Here is a 24,334-nt window from a genome sequence, read left to right as displayed (position 1 = left end):
TGCCAGACACTTTAAACAAGGTCTAAAGCAATCTGAAAACATCGCCCAATTGAATTTTCAGTGGTGCGTTCAACAAACGCAATAATGTAAACATTTGCTTGAATGTCAAGAACCAAGAAGTGCTTTGAGCAACACACAAATTTAAAGATGTTTGTTATAACAAAAGGATAATATAATTATTGTTCAAGATTGCGTTCGACATGTGCATAAATGCCTTGTTAGTGGTTAGCGTGTTCAACTATGGATCAGGAAGTTCTTCAAAAAATCATAATGTTTCGGGTTTAAATCCCGAAATCGAATGTTCTAGTAAAGAATTTTCAGTACCAGCCCAGAGTGAGAAATTGGCAGTGTTAACCCCAGTGCCTCTGAGAACTCGTAAAGCCGTCGCTCCCGGTTATTATCACTCACTTGTGGTAATATTCGTTAAAGCCCAACAATTCGCATTGGAGCTGCGTGGTGGGTCTATGCTCTAAAACCGTACCTTGCATGAGAGATGAGGCCTGCGCCAAGCAGAAGCACTGAAGATGATTGGTTGCTCGAAGGACGCAAACATGAACGCTGCTAACACAAGTAAGACGCTGCTGTTTGCTCCCGAGGGTGTTGTAGCCTATCTATTGTTATAATACTATGTGCCATAACTATATCGTTAATCTCGGGGTAACTTAGAACTACGAGGTCCTAGGGAAATTTCGATTTCGGAAAAATAAATTGAAATGTGCAAAATATTATTAATTATTGGGGTTTTTCTGTAGAAAAGATCCCATTGCCAGCATATTATCAGTTCAGTATCTACTTAGTTCTAAACAATGCGATATGACTATTCTTTTGCCTCAGAGCCCATCGCTAAGCCAGCAGCCCTATCATTTAATGTAATAATAACCGTCAAAAAAAGGGGCCAACCCGCATTGGAACCTTATTATACTTCAAATCAAGTTATAAGTAGATATGATATGAACTTTTAACCTGTCTAAATAAATTCAATCGTTAACCTCAAAGTTTATGCCCCTGTTATTCAATATAATACAATCGAATTAAACAACTTCCGCATTTTAACTGTATTTTTAGGTTGATGTCATAGTTATAACAGAATTTATAATGTTTGCAATGTGTATATTAGTTTTTATTCTTCTTTATGTTGTTTGACTAGTGGTTTTAAAGACTACATAATATAAATGGATAGAAATATCTTAGATTGTCTTCTGACTCATCTTCATTACGATCCCAAGCGTGTTACTGACATGTTGTTGTATATTAAATAAACAAGTAAGTCATTATTCAAAATGCTCATTATAGGAAAGCTTTTACTTTTAATAATTGCAGTCACTGGTACGTTAAGTGAACCACAACGTGACTTAAGTGAACAAGACAACATCTCTGAAGAAGTGAGTAGAGCTTACAAGAATTATAACCATCCTCCCCTATTCGAAGTTTTGGACGGAGCTGATTCAGGAGAAATTGAAGTTAGAAAGGTACGTGATGCTACGGAAAATTCTGGTGATCTTGTAACTAGAATACCTGTAACGGTTAATAGCCCGGAACCCATACAACGTGGCAACATTACACCAAATGGTACTTTTGTAAAAGTAAAGAGGCGTAAGCAACCAAAACAGCAACCGTCTACGGAAAACAAAGGAATACCTGGAGCGATTCCTATCGAAAAAAGAGTTGTACCTGAAAGTACACAATCAGGAACAGAGAGAACGGTAACCACGTCACCAGTTCCTAGAACTGTAGTGCCAAAAACATTTACGAAACGTCCACCTGAATATAACCCAATATTCAAGAAGATAAGACAACGTGATCCTGTAGTTAAAATAGTAGATGAGACCAACTTTGTATTTTCACATAGCGGAAACTTCCATTACAGGTTAGTTATTTTTATATTAAATTTCAGAACTAAAAAAAACATATTTCATTCTCATAGAAAACATAATTAATTGACCTGTTAACCTAGTACAAGCCTCCGGACCCGTCTTTACGTGTCTTTAACTCTCTGTGCAATTATTCCTTCCCTAACATTCCTAATATAAAATTTATGCTATTTTGCTACAGCTATGAAGGCGGCGATGGTACTAAGGTTTCAAGTGAAGGCGAACTGAAGTCGTTTGACGATGACAGAACTGGCGAAGCTGTTATTGGGAGTGTCTTCTATAAAGTGAGTACCTAAAAAATTCGCTTAACTATCTCATATTAATAAGCCACAATGATGCATCTAATTATGATTTGCCGTTATATATTTTACGATCATTCGGCAGTGTAAAGTAAATTTTGGGATTATTGATTAAATATGTAAAAACGTAAAAATTTAAATAATTTTACATACTTGACTAAATGAATTTACTCATTGAAATATGAGAAGCTGTGAATATATATGAGATCGTGTTATTATAGGTTAAGAGGTGACACTAATGGCCTTCAACTCTGAACTAAGTTTAGGTCACTCCTACGTTTCTACTATGGAGTTTTAATGTTTTAAACATTATAGGTTTTATTTGTAAAAGAGTGTTATTACATATATACACACACTCCACACACACACATACACGCATGAAAAACTATAAACTACTATTTATAAGACATTACAATTTTAAATAAATTATTACTATTCATTCTAATAAATCTAAAATCTTTGCATAAGTTAAATCTTCTGTTAAAATAAAGAAATTCATTATTTAAAATATAGAACACAAAGTTACTCTCACTTAAATTTAAATATTACCGAATAACTGTGATTATAACATTACTTAAACTATATTATATTCATCCTTGTATACTTTATCCTGGGGAAAGGGCCTGGTGGCTTGAGATACAGGTTCTACCTAGTTCAAGCATCAGTCCCCACATTATAAATGTGTAACAAAATAGCCCGTAAGCAACATTATATTGTACTCGTACTTATAAGTAATGTGGAGAAATAAATAAAGCATTCATTCAATGATAAGAAGAGTCTGTGTAAATACATACATAACGATCAGAGGAGTCCGCATTAAAGCTCAATGGCTTAAAAAGCGTGTACCTAATAATTGAAGCAAATTTTTAGAGTTGGCAAAAAATACTATAAATCAGCAAGATACGAGTATGAGAAGTAACGTGATGTTTGTGAATATTGGTAACAAAATATAATACTAAGATAAAAAAGCATACTATATTTCAGCAACTATGATAATTCTTTATTTTTTATCACAGAAACTAAAATGTACTGACTTCTTAGCAAAACGAAGTTATCATGTCGTTTGATTATTTGTTAAGATATATTCTAATTGATTTACAATAAACATATTATCTACGGTTGCCCATCAAATCGATGCGGGGCAAGCGCTCAAAGCTATTCTTTTAAGCACAATTAATGTAATAACGAATATTTGGTAATAATTGGAAAAGAGCAACTGCTGAGTTTCTTGCCGGCTTCTTCTCGGTAGAATCTGCCTTCCGAACCGGTGGTAGAGTCACTACAAACAGACAGACTTGACGTTTCAAAAGTGCTTATACAGCAACCTTAACATTTTACGTTTTCAGGATGATGAGGGAAACGATGTCAGCCTATCATACACTGCAGATGAAAATGGATATAGGGCTTATGGCGCACATCTTCCAACTCCACCCCCTATTCCGCCGGCAATAGCCCGTGCCCTGAAATACCTTGCCACGGCGACAACACCGGAGCCTGTTACAAAGCCAACGATAAAGAAAAATTAGTGAATATCTTCTGTCTTCTGTTCATGGGCCGGTCTCCGTACTTGGTTGGCCTGAACCATCCGTTGTACGTGTTAGCCTATATCAAGATCATCTGTAACCTAACGACTAAATTTAAATTTATTTAATTTTTACTGTTAAGACTAGTTTTGTATTCGTTTGCATAATGTAAACTTTATTCTACTGTTGATAAATATACTATTATTTAAAAAGTGTTTATTCCTTTGTTTCAAATAAGTACCCTTTTGATTGTATAATTTTTAGTTGACAATTTTTTAGCACTAATATGAAACCATTTCTTGTTATTCATATGAGTAATAAAATTTATCAAGAATATAAAATATTTTACCTCAAAATAAAACCCTGACCTAAAAAAAATCATGTGACATAAAAAAATATATAAAAAATTTGCCCTAATAGAAGTGTTTGACTTGACCGCTCGTTGTACACGCGTTATTCACTTCAAACCTTATTTTTCATTGCTTTAATCTATTTAAGTCAGGACTGTGTTGAATCGATATAATGTGCGTTGGCCGTAATACTTTTACAACGCCAACATTAAAGTCATGACCTGCTTAAACGAGATTCACTATCGTTGACCCCCATTTACATCTCATTGACCATTATTTTCGCTGACATGCATCGCTCGCAGACCATCGTTGGGGTCGGTCGATATTCACCACTTGAAGATGAATATTTTAAAGATATTACAGAATAACTCTCAAATTTCGGTTCAGAGTTCTCAATTGCTAAATAGTGTTATAGCTAGATTCTGGTGGCAATAGTATGGTAAATTTGTAGTTTTCTCTAAGTGTCTGATTTTTGTTTCTGCAACTACAATCCACACCCATTCATTAACGCCTATTCCGACAAATGAATTGTAACAATACGTAAACATTTGAACACATTATTAAATTCGATATCCGTTTGTGCTCTCATCAATGACCTTGTATTGACGCTCACTTGAAACAGGTTCCACGGAATGCTTATAACGTTCCGAAGCTTGCGTGTCGAAGACCGCTTTTGCTTTCCACTTGCACTTGCGCTTGGCTTCTTGGAAAATGATGCATTCTCATCATTGTGTTTTACAATGACCTACAAAGACTTACTTTAATAAAGATTCTAGAATCTGTGATAGCCTAGTGGGTAAGGCTTCGACTTTACTTTCGTGGAGACAGAGTTCGAGCCCCGGCACCCACCAGTAACTTACGGTATTCTCACAATATATAAAAAAATCCTTTGTTATTACTTCTTAGACAATTGTTTTTAGCTTTAATTACTTTATTTTTTAATAATAATATTAATAATAATAGGATTTCGTTGGCAACGACAAAATATGAATATTATAATATTTTGACGGTATTATGTCGAATAAAAAATCGCGGAACATACATGGGGGTGATTCGGGTACCCCACAACATACCGGAACAAAATTTTTTTTATCACGTCAACAGACCGGCCAACCTTTATTTATGTAAACTACTCGAATTAAAAATATAGTAGCTATAATATATTATGTCGTAAATTCATTTAAAAATGCAATGAAAGTTTAATATACGTAGCATAGCATAGGCACGATGGTATTTTGTATTGCTAGTGTGTCGGGGTCACACTGAAGACTGTGACATACAGATGGTTATTCCTAACAAACAAGTTTTAAAAGTATGCATAATAATTTATCTATTGGATCATAAATCTATCTTTAATTCTGGTGTCATCTTAGGCATTGTTTTTAAGTTTACCTTAACAACTTTGTAGGAAATGACCTCAACAATTAACACTTGGACAACGGCAGTTTGTCAACTCCTATGCTAATTAATTGTGCACGTCACATAAAGAGCTATTGGATCGGTCAGAATAAAATTTTCATTACCATTATACGTCAACAGCGGATTTATCTAATCAAAATAAAACACACGAAACTATATGATTCTCATACATAAACGCATTAATTTAAGAGACTAACAGTCCTATTTGCAAATATTTAAGTATTTATACTTAAATATGTATATTTGTCGGAAAAGTTTTTACTACTTACACAATTACATGAAATGAAGGAAATAAACAGAAACCATTTTCGAGAGTTGATCAGCTTTATTTCAGATTGACATTTTCTTAGATACAGAAGGGGTTGGCTTTTAATTTAATATGTCTGGGTTGAGCTAACTTAGTGAGCACCCAATCTAACTAAAAATCTAGAGATAGCAGATTTTATTTGGTAGTGCTCCTTTTCCTTCTTTCCCTCCCTGCAGTATAACTCTATCAAATTCAGTTTGCCAACTGAAGTGTTCAGATTAAATTGGTTATGAACTTCGGGCGTAAGCATCACTGACCTAATAAGCATTTATTGAAATATATACGTAGATTTTCGAGAAAAGACCAAGCAATTGATTCCACGAGATTTTAATAAACTTGAGTTATCTACATACAAGTTGTAACCGAACCGAGTCGAGCATAACCGATTTGGGTGAAATCCTGTATATAGTTTTTATTCTGGAGGATACGGGCATAGGATATTTCTTATTTTACGGGAATAAAACTGTTCTCACGGGTTTATTTAGAAACCGAAATTATTGGAGGATGATTCAGGCAACAGCTAATAAATAATACAACAGGACTCTATCCGCAATGCATCTTTGGCACTGTATTTGCTTTTATTAAATAAATAATAAATATCATAATCATTTTTCCATGCAAATCTTAGCTATCACAGTTCAATTTTTGAGCATTTATTTTTATACAATTTTTTATTATGCTTTGATTAATTATAGTGTACCATTCTTTTAAACAGGCTTTTGTCATCTTTGTTTTTCAAACAATATAGTATGTACAGTAAAACCACAAAACAAAAAAGCGTGTTTTCAAAGCGGCACGAGCGGGCGTCATCGTACAGATAAGTTTGGTCATCGGTCATCTTGTCTAACTCCTCGAAGGTGGCGGTGGAGGTAGAGTCGCTAGATAATCGAGTGCCTTTTGGATTGCTGGCGGTATCGGGGGAGGTGTAGGTAAATGTGCACCCTGAAATTCGATAAAAAAAAATTTGCTTTAATTCCATTTTCTCTGCAATAATACTTTTATTTGATTTAACTGGAACAGCTGTTTATAACTTGCTATGATGGCGGCTGCAACTGCGCTAATTATTTGCTTGTATTGATTGTATCTCTACTATCCTTACTAAAGATAAAAAGAACGAACGAGCAAACACGTTTTTGCATTGAAAGAACTAGTTTATTTCTTCGGTATAAAAAATGTTCTTAATTAACCAAGATCTAAAGTTTTATAAAAAATCATTAAAATACCAAAAAGTTGTAATATTTAAGTTAATATTTAAATTTATAGTTAAGACAATATGGAGTCGTTTTCTATTCAATACGCGTGCACTCATTTACTTAGGCATAAGAGAGCATCATCTTGTTTGCTGTAACGCCATACGGATCGAGTTTACTGCCATTATATGTTTTACATCAAGGAATACGTACTAACAAATTAAGAAGTTTTTTTTATCGGTTGAAAATAGTTTACTCGATTATACAATAAATAAGGTCAATCAGTTGCTCTGTTGCTTTTGCATATTCTAAATATACATTGGGAGTCTTTAATTCAACTTCAATGTACTTGCCATTTACAAAAAGTTTAAGGGTTATATAGATTTATTTACAGCAAAAATATTAATATGTAATTAGATATTTAATGTTTGATGAGTTACGCTTTGCAAGGTCACAATTCGCATTGGCAGCCAATTCAATATTTACTAATACTAAATCAATCAATATTATCCTCCCCTGAAATATTCAAGATATTAAAAGCATCACTGAGTAAATATCGATTATGTATTGATACGAGATTTGACTAAGTGATGCTTTAAAATGCAAGTTTTTACTGGCGGAGTATTTTTAGTTCAACCGAGTAACTCGAGGTCCATGATTTAACTTCGTCTCATTCTTCTCCATATTTAACATAAAGCTGAATCGTTTTGTTTTTCTATAGATGCATCATTTAGAAAAGTACCAGGCCATATTTTTCACAGGCTGTTTTTAGACTATTCTTTCTCGAGGTCCACCCCAAAAAGAGAATTATCTCATAAACTAACATATAATTTTACTCGTAAAACACTGGTGCCGATTGAGAAATCAACGACCATATTATGTGAGAACGCATCCTTAACCGGTTTAACGGATCTTTTGGAAAGCCCTGACATTAAAATTAAATCATAAATTAAAATGTCCTCCGCCATGAAGTAGAAAAAATGAGCCGATGATATTAACTCTTTTTTTTCTCTACCATGGGGTCCGAATCATCATTCATTAACACGTTCTCATTAAGACCATTCTAATGAGCTCAAACTTGCTATATCTGCTATAAGTTGTTGTGGGGCTAGGTATCCCGCGAACTACTTGATACTGCAGCGTAAACTTAATGCGACTATGTGTTGGCAATACCACCAAAGTAACAGAACAGCTAAATTTAAATTAGTCGGACCTGCGAAAGTTGGTAGATTTTCCCTTTAATTTTTTTCCCAGGAAATAAGCTTATGATATTCAAGCGCCTACAAAAAGATCATAATGAAATAAATCTAAGACCCATTTCGATAAAGCCAGCTTTCAAAAGTAAAATTCTCAATACATATTCGGTCCGTTTGTTTTTAAGCTACGAAACACTGGTTAAAATTTATCGCGTCGGGAGCAAAAACAGTTTAAAAAAATGGGAAACGTATCCCTAATAGTATTACCTCCGGTTTGAATCCATTTTCATCATCAGCGACATAGTTAAGACTGATAACAGTACCATCTGGCGCCGTGTAACTGAATGCACCCTGAGCTACTATTACGTCATTGCTGTCTGGACCACTAGCCTTCTTCAGGGTACCGGTTTCATCTGCTTTAATACCGTTTTCCGTTTCGTAGCTAAAATAAACAAATACATTATTATCATAATCAAATTACCTAACAATATTTTTTATGATTTATTATGTTGTTGTCTTAGATTTTTATTTCCGTAATATTTAATTATAAAACATAAACACGTATTGGGAAAGTCGTATTATGAAATTATGCTTTGACATTATATTATATTAGAAATTCTAAGCATATGATATGCTTAGTAATGGAGCACATACCGATAATAATAATATATTTTAATTTGTCGATATTAAAATCCTTTGTTGTGTAGTACCAAATTGTGTCAAGAATCGGCGAATTAAAATAGTTACACGTCATAATAAATACCTAACCAATTATAATCAGCTGTACATAATACTATTGTATTTTGTATACGAATTTACGGAGAATCAGAAGTTATGAAATTTTGGTCTGGTTTGATCACTTTTATGTATATTGAACAAAGTAAAGTATTATATTTTTGGCAATGGAAAAGAATTTTAGGCAAATCTGATTCAATAATCTCTGATAACACTTTTTCAGAAGACCGGTTGATAAACTAATTTGAGAAAAATATATATTTTAACTTTCGATCCTGTAACTAAAATTTCCAAATGCTCAAACATTCTTAGTCAGAGGATTCTAAAGGGAAGATCCAAACAAAGGCGTAAAGTCTGCGTCAGCGCTGGCTTGCAAATTTATGAACTATTTACAACTAACCACGTGACTCGTAAGGCAAGACCAAACCGATCAATCTAAAACGCAGTGTCTTTCAAGTTTTTCGTCACGTGTCAAGACTTGCGTGTGACCAATCAAACACATCCGTTGGAACAAGAGTATTGTGACTGATTGAATGGATGACGCAAAATATGAAAGCTGCTCTAGGCGCACGTTAGACGCCCTTGCTTCTTGCTTTACTCAAACTAGCGCAACGTCGCGGACGCAGCCTTAGCTTTTCCTGATTATGAAATTCCAACTATATCTATGGTATGGCCAATAAACAAATTTTACTTTATTGATTATTTATGAATAGTCAGTTACCTGTAGACGTACGATCCGTCGGCTTGCTGATCAAACTCTTGTTTGAGAATTGCAATAACTTGATCTGCAGGCTTCTGAGGCGCTGAAGCCACTATCGCTACCACGGCAAGGAGAATTATGACTCTCTGAAAAGATTTCCAACAGTTTCATATTAGCTGTTACTACCAGTGCATTACTTTTTTACATTTTTCATTATAAAGTAGCTTAAAACACTTCTTGTGAGGTTCTTTTCCGACCTAATTAAAATGGTTCAGTGGGAGGCGGTCTTATTTTTATTCAACTGCAAAAAAACAAGATGCAGCAAAAATTCACAAACTTTTTAGCGTTCTTACGTATAAATTTCAGTTCTTACGCATAAAATCGACAGTGCATCAGAAATTTAATAGCAAAAGATATTAAATATTTAAAGAACATTCAACGTCTTAACTGTTTATCGAGTAAGCATTACTAAGCAGAAATTAAAACCATTGCTAAATTGGACTGACTGGCTGTTGCAGAGCCTTGCAAAAATTATTATTATAAATTGTATTTTTGAGGGAAGAAGCTAGAGGAAAACAAATAACAAAACAGGTCAAGAAACTGTCCATCATCATCATCCTTAGCTTCCTAAAGACCCAATTCTGGGCAAAGCCTTCCTCTTATTAGGGAGGGATTTAAAACTCCAATTCTTCACGCTGCTACAATGCTGGTTCAACAGCCCAAAAATAATAGATGAACATGCTAACTGACGACAAAACCTTAATAAATCTTTTTATTTACAATGATCATATATATTATATATTGGTTTAGTTTATATTACATAACAATTATTTAAATATGCAAAACAAATAAAGTATCACATATATTTGAATTTTCCATTACCTATATTATATTATGATTCCTTACTCAGTGAAATAATTTATTCTTTATAATCAAATTAAATATGTGGAATCAAAAATATTTAGACACCAGCTATAACGCCGACCGATTTCCCATGTACCTATTGCGATTAATACTAAAAACAACATAGATTTCACATAAATAGATTTTTCAAATAATGTAAAAAAAAGGCTTCATTATAATATGCTATCATGGATGTATTTTGTTACCATTGCCCTAATTCTAGGTCACGATTTTTATATTCAAATTGTACAAAGGCCTTAAAGCACTCGCTAATGACAATTATTGTCACCTCAAAACAAAACAATTGCTCGTAAAGTTCAGTAGCTATTAACCTTCACATAAATGCCTTTACATAACGATGACATAAACTATCATATAAACAATGACTATATCGATTTAATAGCGATACCTAGGTAAAATACATTAAATTAAACAGAATTGAGAAAAAAGGTTAGGTTTTATATTTTTTCAATGTTACCCTGTATGCGATTCTATTTATTTTATAGTAAGCAAACCTGATATGAAACTAATTAATCGATACAAATAATAAAGTAATGATTATAAAAGCAACATGCTTTATTCTTTACATTAACATGAAGATTTTCTGTTGAAACGAATGCTAATATGCTAAGATTTTCTGTTGAAACGAATGCTTATACATACAGTATACATATTATGTATAAGTGCATATTATCCGCATATTATGCAAATATTATGTGAAGTTATATTTTAATACTTTAGTCCTCGTCAGTAGGTAATCTCGTTGATAACCCTCATGGTATCAATACATAAATGTAAAATATTGGTCTTTGTTTTATTCATTTACAAAAAAGTCCTTAACTACAATCCCTCTTGGTGATAAGCAATGATACAGTCTAAGATAACCTTACCGGTTATGGGTATCGCAGCTTTATTAAAGACATACTCCTAATCAGTTTTCACGCGACAGCGTAACGGAACGCTTACTTGCTTTCCGACACGTCTTTGTCGAGTGGCAACTAGCTATGGCCGAAACCTGCCATCAAGAAATTTCCTTTGCCGATGATTGAACCAGGGAACTCCCATCTTTTAGATGGGAGTTCCCTGCGTTCCACAGCGCTTACAACTAATGCGTGAGGTCAAAAAAACCTATAATAAAATACAAAATTCATAAAATACGATACTGGTGAGAGTGAGTGTCTTCATAAAGTCAATACAAACTCGTTACCAAATTACCTCGTTACCAACTCTATAGTATATTTTAAGCGAAAGATGGACTCAACAAGGGACTACTAAAGGTCTACGTCGTATATTTAGCTATATGAGATTTTTCTCAGGATCTTGTTACAAACTTTTATTCATCGGTGCCTATGAATTTTCATTTAAAAATGTGATAGAGCAATAATGATGTCTCGGAGCAGGTGTGATGAGAAAGCCAGGAGTTGACCAAAGGAATTTTTCAACTACACTAACTATATCATAACCCCAGTGTATGGTCAATACCAAAGAGCCTAAACAAAACATCTACTCCCAAGATCTAAGTACCTAGGCTCTTAATGGGCTGTTTTTTAAACGTTTGAAATGAAGTTATTCTATTTAAACTGAGTAGTATTAAGAGTGAAACATTTTTTTTTCCTAGTGGTATTGGTAGTGGTCATTTGTTTTCCTGGGATAAATCGTGTTTGGGCGTCTTTAGGATTCAAAATAGAATTAAGTTATTTGGGTAAAATATTGCATTGTTATGGAATTTTGCAGACAGAATTTTTTAGGTCCAGACATGCATAAATAAAAAAATATATTTTTTTAAATCCCACGGCAAAATTTTATCAGCATCTTTTCCGGGATAAATATTATCATATGTCCATCTCCGGTACATGTATGCAAATTTCATTAAGATCGTTTCAAAAGTTGAGCCAAACATAGGTTAAAAATAAAAAAACTAACATAGGCAATTTGGTATTTATTATTATTAGTATGGATATCTATCTGAGTAAACTACTTAGATTTTATTATCGATCGATCGATCGTGTCGGATCGGTAGTGTCTCGCTCTGTGTGAGATTTAACGAACTTTTTTGTCGCGAGATCTGATGTATGTTCTTGCTATTGAGATTTGGGAAAACATTCAACTCACCGCCGTTAGATGGAGTTACTTAGAACGTATTGTAGAGTTAATTTTTTTCGCCGACTTAGGGAGAAGTTGGTTTTTAGTCGATGTGTACTTTTTAACCGACTGTGCCGAGTGAATATACACTAGGACTACACTAGGATAGAGATGCTTCTTTTGTAGTTAATCTTTATAAGAGATGTTTGCATGCAGATCCTGCGCGAGTTGCAAATTTTGTATGCTATGGTTGAGTAACTTTATAACTGATACATAATAAAAGAATGAAAATACTCAGTATAAAGTCTTCATATATATTACTATTTTATCCCTATAAATAATCAATAACTGAGAAAAAAATACTTCAAACTTTCGTTAGAGGTAACTTTGATATTTTTTTCTTCTATCAAGAAAATTTATATGATTCGTGTAAAGAATAATCGTTAAGTCACAATTGTGATCGGGTAAAACATAATTTATTTCCCTTAGATTACTTGATGTAAAATATTTCTGGTTTTTTCGTTACAAACGTTTCTGTACAACTATTATTTATTTTATACCGTATAAAAATATAATATTTTCTTTAATTTTTCCGTCATGATTTTCATGTTAGTTTGAATTTACATCTCAATAACGCCATTTAATTTATACAAGATTCAAATCAGGTGTTTTATCGACGATGGCATCCTGATATTCAACGCTTTGTGATTTTATATCAAGTTACTTAATATGCATGAATATATATGATCTATAAACGTGCAACTGTAATCTTTTAGACTAGACATGACCATGTTCATAGCTTTGTAACTAAATATCACCTTGAAATGTAATGGACCGAAAATTAGAAGACTAGTATAATATTAAGATTAATATAGTAATAGTCTACTGACTAAACTGAGGGTATGCAAGAGACACGTTCTGTGTAGTGCCGCCCTGTGCCTATGAATCTCAGGCTTTGGTGTGAAGCCTCATGTATCTGTAAAAACCCCGGCAACCACGCCCTTCAGACTGAAACACTGAAGGGCGAAACATTGCTATTAGGCGGCAGAAATAAGCACGGTGATACTCCCCGCTTCCCTGGAAGAGTTCTATCACAAAAAGCTCTACTTCTACCTTCTAAAATCTTCTATGATTTATCGACCTCTCCCTAGATATGGGGCATTAGTGAACCTAATGCCAGTGCTGATCATGGTGAAATGGTATTTGCTTTTTACATATCTTGTTTCTGCAAATGATAACTTTAAGTGTTATAACACAATTTACTCGTAATATTTATTAATGAACGTAGTATTTAAAACCGACCGGATGTACTAATTCATAGGTGTTGATGTTTTAATATCGTTGAATGGATAGCAGAGGTGCTAGTAGTGAAAATGTCATTAAATTCAAGAATGCTAATGATATTATATGCATTTTTATGTATTTATTCTTATGCATTTATGTTCAGTTCAATTCAGTTGTGTCCTGCTACCTTCTTTGGTAAAATAGTGTTTTAACTACCAATAACCACATTAACGAATAATATGAATAATTCTAAGGGAATTCTTATTCAGGTCGTCACATATGTCAAACCGACTTATGACTACAGCTTAAAAATTTAAAATATGATTAATAAGTATGTTTTGAAATGTACTGAACAATGCATTGTCTTGTTTGTTGAAAATGCTATTGAAAAATCCAAAAAGAACGGAATAACATTTTAAAAACTTATTTTACATACATTTAAAAATTAGTAAACCTTAGAAGGTATTTTAGTCTTCCTTTTTTTATTCACAAGCACCTTACTCTAAGAACGTACTTATCTCCTTTGTGAGATTCTTAATCGTTACTGGCTTACATAGTGTCATAGTTTATATTTAATAAAAATATAAATTAAATACGGTAATAGCCTAATCACTGACGTAGCTCAGCGAGTCGCTAAGCTAAAGTGGCAATAGGCGGGGCACTTAGCTTGGAGAACCGATGGACTTTGGGGTCTTAAAACTCAGCGTAGGTTGGCTGCCAGCGAAGTAGACAGACGACATCAATCGAGTCACTGAAAGCCGCTGGGAACAAGCGGCCTAGGCCCGTGTGCTTTGGATCCTATGCGGAATCCTAAGTGGAAGTGGATGATGAATAGCCTAGTGGTCGGAATTCGGCTATTCGGCTATTCTTTCAAGGAGACCGAGTTTGAACCCTGGCACAAATCCCTAACATCTCGAAGGTATGTGCGTTTAAGGCAATTAAAAATCACTTGCTTTAATGGTGAAAGAAATCGCCGTGAGGAAACCCATATGCCCGACACTCTGCATAATATTCCAAAGGCATGTGAAGTCTACCAAGACGCAAACCGCAAGGAGACCCGTGCCCTGTAGTAGGCAGGTAATGGAATAGAGTAGAAATAGAATAGAAAAACTTTATTGCAACACAACAAAAAAAGGAAAATACAAGGAAAACAGTAATAGTACTTAGTGCTAGGGTGCAAAGGCGGCCTTATCACTAAAAGTGATCTTTTAATTTTCACTTATTATTGATTATGTAAGTTTCATCATATAATCCAATTACGTGCACACTACAAATCTCCTTCCACAATGAGAAGGGTTTAGACCGTAGGCCACCACGCTGTCCCCAGTGTGGATTGAATCGCTTGAAAAGCTTTTTGCGGAGTATAGCAAATAAAGCTTAATTTTTACTGTGTATCAAGTATTTTCGCAAAGCACCGCCCGCTTTTTTCCAATAATAACGTACTTGTTAATAAATTAAACACATAAGATATTAAGAGTTCCCAATTTTTTATAATTGGAAATTCATGATTATCTTTCGCGGTACACCAATGCAGATGTCTGTATAATAGCAAAATTTTGCAATAATGACTTGTGGGAAAATGACACAGAATTTGAGAGTAGCCTCGACAAGACAATGTCCGACTCGTTAAAACAAAAGGTATGTACGCCTAATTAAGCGCTCGCACGCCTTTAGTAAAATACAGGGACGGACTTAGATTTTACAAATAAAGGTTATTAGTGCACTCTTGTCCAACATGCACGCGTAGAGCTAACAATATTTTTAGATCAGAATACATTGGTCGCACCCCTCCTCTTTCCAAAGGTTACAGACTGCCTAGCGTGGTGCTTATGGGCATATCCTCACTTTCAGAGAGGCCTTTAGTCCAGCATTGGAAAGTTACGACTGTTCGTGATGATAAGTGCAATTAAATTTTTCGGCTTAAATTACTCTAATATTTTAAAAAATGGCTGTAGCCCGTGAATTCGCCCGCGTTAGCATCGGCAGTTTAAAAAATCCTACTAGAAATAATATTTTTTGTAGGCTAAAAAGTTTCCAATCTTCATTACTAGGATGCAAGCTATCTCTATTCAAAATTTCATGAAGATCGGTATAGCTGTTACTACTTTAAGTATAGGTAACAAAACGGAACGATTCTCCGGTACTTTTCTTCGGTAAAAGTATTCTGTACCCGTTTTCTGGATGTTAACTTTCTTTGTACTAAATTTTGTCAAAATCTTTGCAATGCGAGCTCATGCACACGCTTTGAATTTAATCTCCAATATTAATTATTATAATTATTAATGAGTTATTGAATAGGTCAAAAAATATTATTTAGCGTGCGTACGTAAGATACACGCAGCAGTTTTTTATTATTATGTTTCATTCACAGCTTGGCTAAATAGTGAAGCAATAAATACCTGTATTTTGCGATTTAGTGATTACAATATTCCATCCACTAAGGTTAGAATAACTAAACAAAACGATTAGCAAAGGTTAGTGCTGTGGATGCAGTAAATGCACAACACGTTACGTAAGGCACGCGCGACAAAACACTCGCCCTCTGCAATAGTGCATCTTCTAAGGCAACTTACAAACATCAGACATAAAGTATGGAAAAATCAATAAATAAATAAATAAATATACTACGACAATACACACATCGCCATGTAGCCCCAAAGAAAGCGTAGCTTGTGCTATGGGTACTAAGATGACTGATGAATTTTTCTATGAATAATATACATATATACCTATAATATACAGATAAACACCCAGACCTTGGGAATCAAACACACGGCCTTGGACTCAGAAAGCAGGGTCGCTGTCCACTGCGCCAGTCGGCCGTCAAAATTTATGTCTACTTGTGCTAAAATTGTCAATTAATAGCCTATGGACTAAAGAAATCTCCCAAGAGGGAGGCTTTGCCAATAATCACCACGATGGACAGACGGGTTGGTGATTGATTTTTTTTTCCGTTAATATCCAACTACCCTAAATATGATACATCCTAAGCATCATCATAAATATTTGAATCTTCATGTCCCGCTGGACACAGACCTCCGCTCTCATGGGAATTAGAAGAAAGGCCCACCACCGTACTCCAAAACAGGTTGGTGCAGTTAAACGATTAGGTACTATCAAATATTAATGAAAATTGGTTGGTCAGACAGCTTAAAGTGCTCTTCGAAGCACGGGGTAAATAACGCGAACTTGCTCTACTCTGGTCTAATCCCTTATCCCTTGCAGTTCTTAAACAACCCGGGCGTTGAACCCTGCATCTCGTAATCCTTAGTACCTATTTCCCACCTAAATTCACATAAAGTAGAAGACATGCGTTCGCCCTAAGGTAAACCTTACATATTATTGTATACATATTGCATGAATATGAAAAATATGTAAATAAATGTCATTTTACATTTATTATAAACCTATGCGTTTAATTATATGTAAGTACGAGTAAATATCGACAACACTAATCTATACATAGTAATATATACGAATAAATAAGATTGAATTTTCTGTAATTACAAAATAGCTACTCCTTATACGAGAATTGTTATTTATTATTCCTATCGTAGGACTGTAGGTTGAGGACTATACAGGTAGAAGTATAGGGTGTAATGGGGGTTGTCCAAGTTAGGTTTATTTTATGGTTTAAATGTACGCTAAGAAAGTGTGATAATAAAAGTTAAAGTTAACCTTTGGCGTGTTCAAATCGGTTAAAACATTAAATGAAAGCCTTTTATTCATAAGGTAATGAAAATACAATTATATCACCTAAGAACAGTTTACTTATCTGAAAATAAGTAACAAAAAAGTTACATACAACGAAAACTAAACTAGGCAAATCTAAACTAACTAACTAAGATAAACAAAGTAACGTGGAAATAGGGAAGTATAATATTATAATGAAAAAGAGCAGCTGAATGTAAAGAATTATTTAGATTCGTATGTTGAATTTAATATCTCCTATTTTTATATTTTATTAAGATACATTTAGATCACTTTGCATAGTTTGCATAGTTCCCCTTTGTTAATAACTCCTGAAAATATTATAGTTTTGACTATAGATTTTAATAATAAGTAATACTTAATACAGAATTAAGTATAAATTGGGTGATTTTACCTAAAGAACCTTTTAAAATCTTAACGCGTTTGTCTCAAAAATCTCATCTCTCATCTTGCCTAAAATTCATACTTATATTATTTATATTTAATACGTAGATACTTACTACGATCACAATAAAGCGCTAAGACTATAATTTGGACAGCAACTCAATGCAACTTCGTATTTTTGTGTATACTCCTGATGTTTAATTATATCATTCTGGTTTTGGGGTTCCAAGTTTGTTAAAAATAAATTAATATTGTAACTTAGAAAATGGATACCAATCAAGTTAGGTTAAAGAAATAAATCCTTTGGATATTTAGGGGTTTTAATAGGATTTTTCATGATTTTTACATTGCAAACAAATAATATATGTGATATATATTTTTTTTTGTTACGGTCTTTATTGTTTTTACTTGTTTAACTTAAAAAGTATAAAAAAATTTATTTGAAATATACATAATATTAAAAAAAACATTTTATGACACCGTGTTGAACAGAAAAAGTTCTAGGTCTTCTCATTAACATCCCTTAACACATATAGATCAAAGAAAAAAATCCTCAATTAGCATACATATGAGTAAGCCTACTTACCATTTTGTGTGATTATCCGTATGTTAGGACGCGCAAGGTATATCCCATGTGGTGGCGCGGCGTACGCCGTATTGTACTTAGCCTCTAATCATCTGTCCCTTTTATAGAGACGCAGGTTTGTCTAGCCATTGCATACAAGCAGGGGGAGTCTGCAACGACTGCAATCGCAGGGCCGTATTTGAATGCGCGTTAATTTCAAGTAATTCTTTACATGAATAGCATGTATAAAAAAATATTTGCAATAAATGAATTAATATAAAATATAAATATATTACGACAAATGAATACCTAATGAGAAATTTGTATTAGTAATAGCCTAAAAAATGATAATGAAAATGAGAGAAATGCAAAGCCACTAAACGTTATATACCAACGAGCGAAGTAGATACATCTAGATCGAGCACTTTGAATGTACCCTTAGGTATCACGGGGAACCTTATATACTGGTAGATGTCTTCCTATCCGGTAAAGCTGCGCCACATACCGGGCCCAATGTGTTTTTAAACCATTCAGGAACCCATTGTAATATATGCACAAAATTTCATCCCAATCGATCTAGCCGTATAGGAGGAGTTAAGCGACCTTACAATAATATAATAATAATATAAAAGTGGCATAACCTCACAACATTTATGCAGTCTTTATGCACTTCAACTCACACTCTCACCATTCAAATGCCAGCACTACAGTTTAGGAGTGTATAGCGTAAAATGGTTTTGTCTGCTGAGAGAGAGAGAGAGAGGTTTAAAGTCTTTATTCATGTATTTTGTTTGTCCATTGATAATCAGTTTACCTTCATAAAAGTTCTTAATAGTATACAGAAACTGATATGAAATTCCTTTGGCATTTATCTGAGTACTCGTTCGAATCTAGAAATAGAAATATATTACACTATTAACTTGTTCGTGGTTTAGGTACAATTGAAATACAAACTATCAAGAACCTCGTAAATCGTAAAATCCAAACTCTCGATGGTATATACGGTTTATGTCAAACTCATTACAAGATAATTATGTTTAGATACTTTTATAGGCCTACCTCTAATCGTATATAAATATAATTATCCTTAAAGCACCTTTACTTTACCGAATAATGCACTAAGTCATAATTATATTATTATTTATTATACGGCATTAATATGGTAAACAAAATGTACCTACATAACAGAATAACTTGACCATACATAAAAGATAGGTAATAAAATGGCGGGCAAGTGTTTGATCCTAACTCTTGCTTGATCAAACTAAGCTTTATTTATTTTGTCTTATTGACTTATTTTGATTTAGACTTATTTTGAATTGGCATATGAAAAATATTCTTCAAGTCATTTCTTTAAATAAAGGTTCTTATTTTATTAAAACTAAACAAAACGTTTCTTTGATTGAAAGGATAAACAGTTCTTTTAATCAAGTGTTGGTGTTATTTTTTATGAATGATGTCCCAGTAACCTTTCTTCAACATTTTTATGTATTTTAGTTCAGGAGTCCAGTCCACTATCATAGATGTTCTCAGTGGTACATCATAACCGAAGTTCTCCGTCAGTGGAAATCCGTTGAAAATGCTCCCTATGCAAACAACAATCCGTTAAAGAGTACAGCCATAATCGCTCAACTCAAACTTTACTATGACCGTTGAGCTTATTTTGCTATGTTCACTTTATTTTATAATGAACAATTACTTTACTAATTGTTCATTGTAATGACATCATCTTTAGAGGATGCTCCAGTATCAAAACGCGCGGAGCGAGTGCCGACTGGCGCAGTGCGCAGCTACCCAGCTTTCTGAGTCCATGGCCGTGGGTTCCATTTCACAACTGGAACACGTTTGTGTGATGAGCACGAATGTATTTCAGTGTCTGGGTGTTTATTTGTATACTATAATTATGTATATCATTCATAAAAATATTCATCAGTCATCTTGGTACCCATAACACAAGCTACGCTTGCTTTGATGCTAGATGGCGATGTGTATATTGTCGTAGTATATTTATTTATTTATTGAGGAAGATCTGTTTGGTGTGGAGTGTGGACACCGTACAGATTCTCCTGTTTTGGTTAATATAGCAAACTAGAGGACCTGTGCAACTTTGTTCCACCAAATCGGTTATTACCGATAAACACAAATAAAATGACTTTTTCTAAAAATGAATTCTAGCTAGATCGATTTATCGCCCCCGAAACCCCCTGTATCCAAATTTCATGAAAATCGTTGGAGCCGATTCCGAGATTTCAATTATATTTATACAAGAATTGCTCGATTAAAGATATAAGATTAAGTAAGTTGAATGGCGGTAATAGTTCAAAGAAACGGATAGATACTTCCGACAGTCAAACTGTTCTCACTTGATTAATACTCGTAGGTGTTATCTTAGGAGTTGCGGTTCACCTAGATATTCTAAAAAACACTTATCAAGGTACAAAACCGCTGCATCATCATCCTTAAAATAGGAATAGCTAACTTCTTATTTTAATTCCATACCCTTTTAAGGGCACTTAATGTAATATATCACGGTAGGCAGCATCTGTTTAATTCTAGATCATGTTTTCAGAATACATCAATATTTATTATGCAAATATAAGCATGCAGCTTATTAACTTGAGTGTAGTAAATTACTAAGAGTAAAAATTGCTTTAAATATATATTACTAGATAAATGTACTACTACTTCTAAGCGTTGTCCGCAATTCCGTCCACCTATAATTTTTCTGGACTTGAAAAAAAAAATTGTGTCGTATAAATTTGGGTTTTAAATACTTGAAGCAAAAAGCCACAGAGTTTTAATTTGATTGCTTATCTGTGTTGTAGTTATATGTAATTAAAGATTCATAGTTAAGAAAACGATGAAATAAATAGTAGAAAATGTGTGATATACTCAGCGTAACTATTAAAAAATTACGTTTGTATCAAATTATTTACAAAGCAGATATTGTTACTTTCTCGAGCTTGCTTATTTATATATTTCTTGTACTTTAGTGTTCATAGAATATATAACCTATTTGCTTTTATTGTTAATTCAGCAAAGCTAGATGTTATCTTGTTAGTTAAACAGGCCAAAATTTTAAACAATAAACCTATTAAAGTATTGTTTTCGAGCACAAAAGGTAATTGTACTAAACATCTATGCGAATTCCTCAGTAAAGGCTAAATTCGTTCGTAGTTTTAAGATTACAATCCTGCGTATGAGATTGTTTTACACACACGCAGTAATCTTACCTCCCCTACAAGTACTTTGTTGCATATAATATAACCTCAGCCCATTATATTCCTACTGTAGAACACAAGCCTACTCTCCCAAAAAGAGAGAGGAAATTATAGCTGGCGGGCTTTGACGATCATTATCAATCTCGGTTACAATAATCAAGATTAATGTGGTCTCAGAATTGCCTATCTTCGGGTCGGTAATGATCTTTACCGAATTACTGAATCGGTACTGATAACTATTGACCCAACCTGGGATCCTTATCCAGGACTTCGTGAGTAGATATTAATAAGTTTCTACACATGTAGCACATTACCGAATGAAATAATTTATTCAGCTTTAAGTAAGTTGTTTGGAATGTTACAAAAAAAAAATTGATCTACTTATTATGTTCTTTAACTTTAATAACAAGAAAGAGTTATATGTAGTACCTACAGCTATGATTATTTCCTTAAGCCATTGAGTTTTAATAATAGAGAAGACACAACGCATTCCTACTGCCTTTCGTGCAATTGCAGCGCTAGAACAGGATCTTAGGTACAGAGAAGCATGGTATCTCCTGATCAAGCAATTTTGTGAATTATAAAAAACGACTAAATTCATTTAATACGCCGTGGTCTGTAGTAAGATATAAGACTACGGACCGCATTTTGAAGACTTTTTGTTTAGAGCTTCTAAATGTTTATTATATAAATGTAAATTCTAAGCGTTAACACAAACAGGTAGTCATTGTGTGCCTATCATTTTACTTCCTATTGACATAAAAGAAGAAAACTGGCAAAAAAAAAATAAAAAGTTAAATAACATGACTTACTTCCCCGGAAGTCCATGGTTAACTTCCTATAGAATCTGTGCAACCACGACCTCCTGGGGCCATGGTAAGCTCTATGATTCTTTCTCTATGAGAGGCTTCAGTCGTGGCTTGTTTACCACCCCACCGAACAAAACCACCAAGCAATTTAGCGTTCCAGTACGGTGTCTGATGCCGATGATTTGATCATAATTTAAATTTGATTAAAAAAATAATAATCCGGTGGTATTTTGTTCAATACCCCTCTCTCTTCCAAGCAGTTAAATAATTTTCTATTTCCTATAAAATGACTAAGGCTACAAACAACATTTTCTTTTAAAGCACATTCTACTTTTTATGACCTTACCTACACATTTTTTATTGCCTGATAAGACATCTTAATTGTTTCTTTTAATGTATAATAGGTATCATTACACGCCACATCAATCACAAATATAACGTGGGTATTAATAATAAAATGTAAAAAAAAAAAATGTGTGTGTTAGATATAGTATTTACATCTTTCAAATAAACCTCAAACTAAATTTTACTTTAATTAAATCAAAAACTTCTCTATACTACGGCAATAAGGTATAGCACCTAGTAGATACCCAAGATGAGCATTATTGGCCTACCAACTACTACTGGCATTATCCCAATCTCTTGCTCCAGGTATTGGCAATAAGGCTGTAATGTGTTTTTCATTCCTACAATTTACTGTTTCTAGTTTGCTCGCTTAAATAGTTTATAAGCTTTAAAGTGCCTGCTGGTTTAGCCACCAAAAGGTGGGCTTCACGTCGGCTAGTTCAAAGACTCGGTACTGGCCGCAGTGTAAATAGATGCATCGCGATTAGCAGGATTTAGATGATACTGTAGGTACTTTAATTTTCCGCTGTATCATTATTGTAATCAATGTAAGAAAATAGTTACAAAATGATTGAATAAGGTTACTTACTTGGAAAAGCAAGTTTAAAAGAATGACGAGAATCTATATTTTACGCCTCCTAAAAATGGTAAACACTTATTTCTTAATAATATTAACATTCTGATTTGTTGAAATACCATTAATATATCACAAGTCCTCGACCAAGATGCGAAATTGGCATGTTAATTTTTGTAAATAACTTTTAGATAACCTCAATTTGCTTGGTAAACGAAAAAAAACACGACGGGAATAAATTATTCTACAATGATAATAAATTAACTTAGTTTTAGCACAGAAAACCATAAATACATTAAAGTTAACTCAAATTATTACGGACAGTATATTTATAACTTATTTTTATATTTTGGTAAATACGCATTTACAAGTTGCAATATTATGTAGACTAAGCAGATAAATCAATGAAGTCTATAAATTATATTTTGAGAGTTAACTTTACTTAACCAGTCATGCATATTTTGCATTAAGTATAAAAAAAAATTATAAACTAAATTACACACAGATTATAATATTTTATGGTTATTCTAAGCCAAATTTAATTTAGTTTTTAGTTTAACATTAGCATACATTGACTATAATTTTATTCAACCTAGGCTTCATTAAATACAACATCAAAGCAAAGGGCATCAAGTATTTGCAACAAAAAACAAGCTCATAGTTGTCGCTTCAACCTTAAGTTAATGAGAAGGATGCGCATTGCATACAATCCATTCACTAACATTAAAAAACGAATATAACACCTAGAAACAGCAATATATCTGTTATAACTATTATTAGAATAAATATCCTTTTATTGGTTTTAGCACAGAAAACCATAAATACATTAAAGTTAACTCAAATTATTACGGACAGTTTATTTACTC

At 33.4% G+C, this 24,334-nt stretch overlaps 2 protein-coding genes across 2 annotated transcripts; one reads left to right on the top strand and one right to left on the bottom strand.

The window, feature by feature from the left end:
• Positions 1-1,222: 1,222 nt before the first annotated feature.
• On the top strand, positions 1,223-3,912 carry LOC120625770 (endocuticle structural glycoprotein SgAbd-1-like). Its single transcript, XM_039892969.1, has 3 exons — positions 1,223-1,867; positions 2,053-2,155; positions 3,517-3,912. The coding sequence occupies exons 1-3, from the start codon at positions 1,281-1,283 to the stop codon at positions 3,694-3,696; spliced, it is 870 nt and encodes a 289-aa protein (XP_039748903.1). The 5' UTR covers positions 1,223-1,280; the 3' UTR covers positions 3,697-3,912.
• A 2,399-nt stretch (positions 3,913-6,311) lies between these two features.
• On the bottom strand, positions 6,312-18,606 carry LOC120625908 (endocuticle structural glycoprotein ABD-4-like). Its single transcript, XM_039893176.1, has 4 exons — positions 18,541-18,606; positions 9,612-9,736; positions 8,423-8,597; positions 6,312-6,711 (listed from the first exon to the last, which is right to left on the bottom strand). The coding sequence occupies exons 1-4, from the start codon at positions 18,541-18,543 to the stop codon at positions 6,613-6,615; spliced, it is 402 nt and encodes a 133-aa protein (XP_039749110.1). The 5' UTR covers positions 18,544-18,606; the 3' UTR covers positions 6,312-6,612.
• Between the last annotated feature and the right edge of the window lie 5,728 nt (positions 18,607-24,334).

This window comes from Pararge aegeria, chromosome 8, assembly GCF_905163445.1.
Source record: "Pararge aegeria chromosome 8, ilParAegt1.1, whole genome shotgun sequence".
In the NCBI taxonomy this organism is placed as follows: Eukaryota; Metazoa; Arthropoda; class Insecta; order Lepidoptera; family Nymphalidae; genus Pararge; species Pararge aegeria.
Note: the sequence above shows the minus strand (reverse complement) of the source record. Positions and strands in the feature narration are given on the sequence as shown.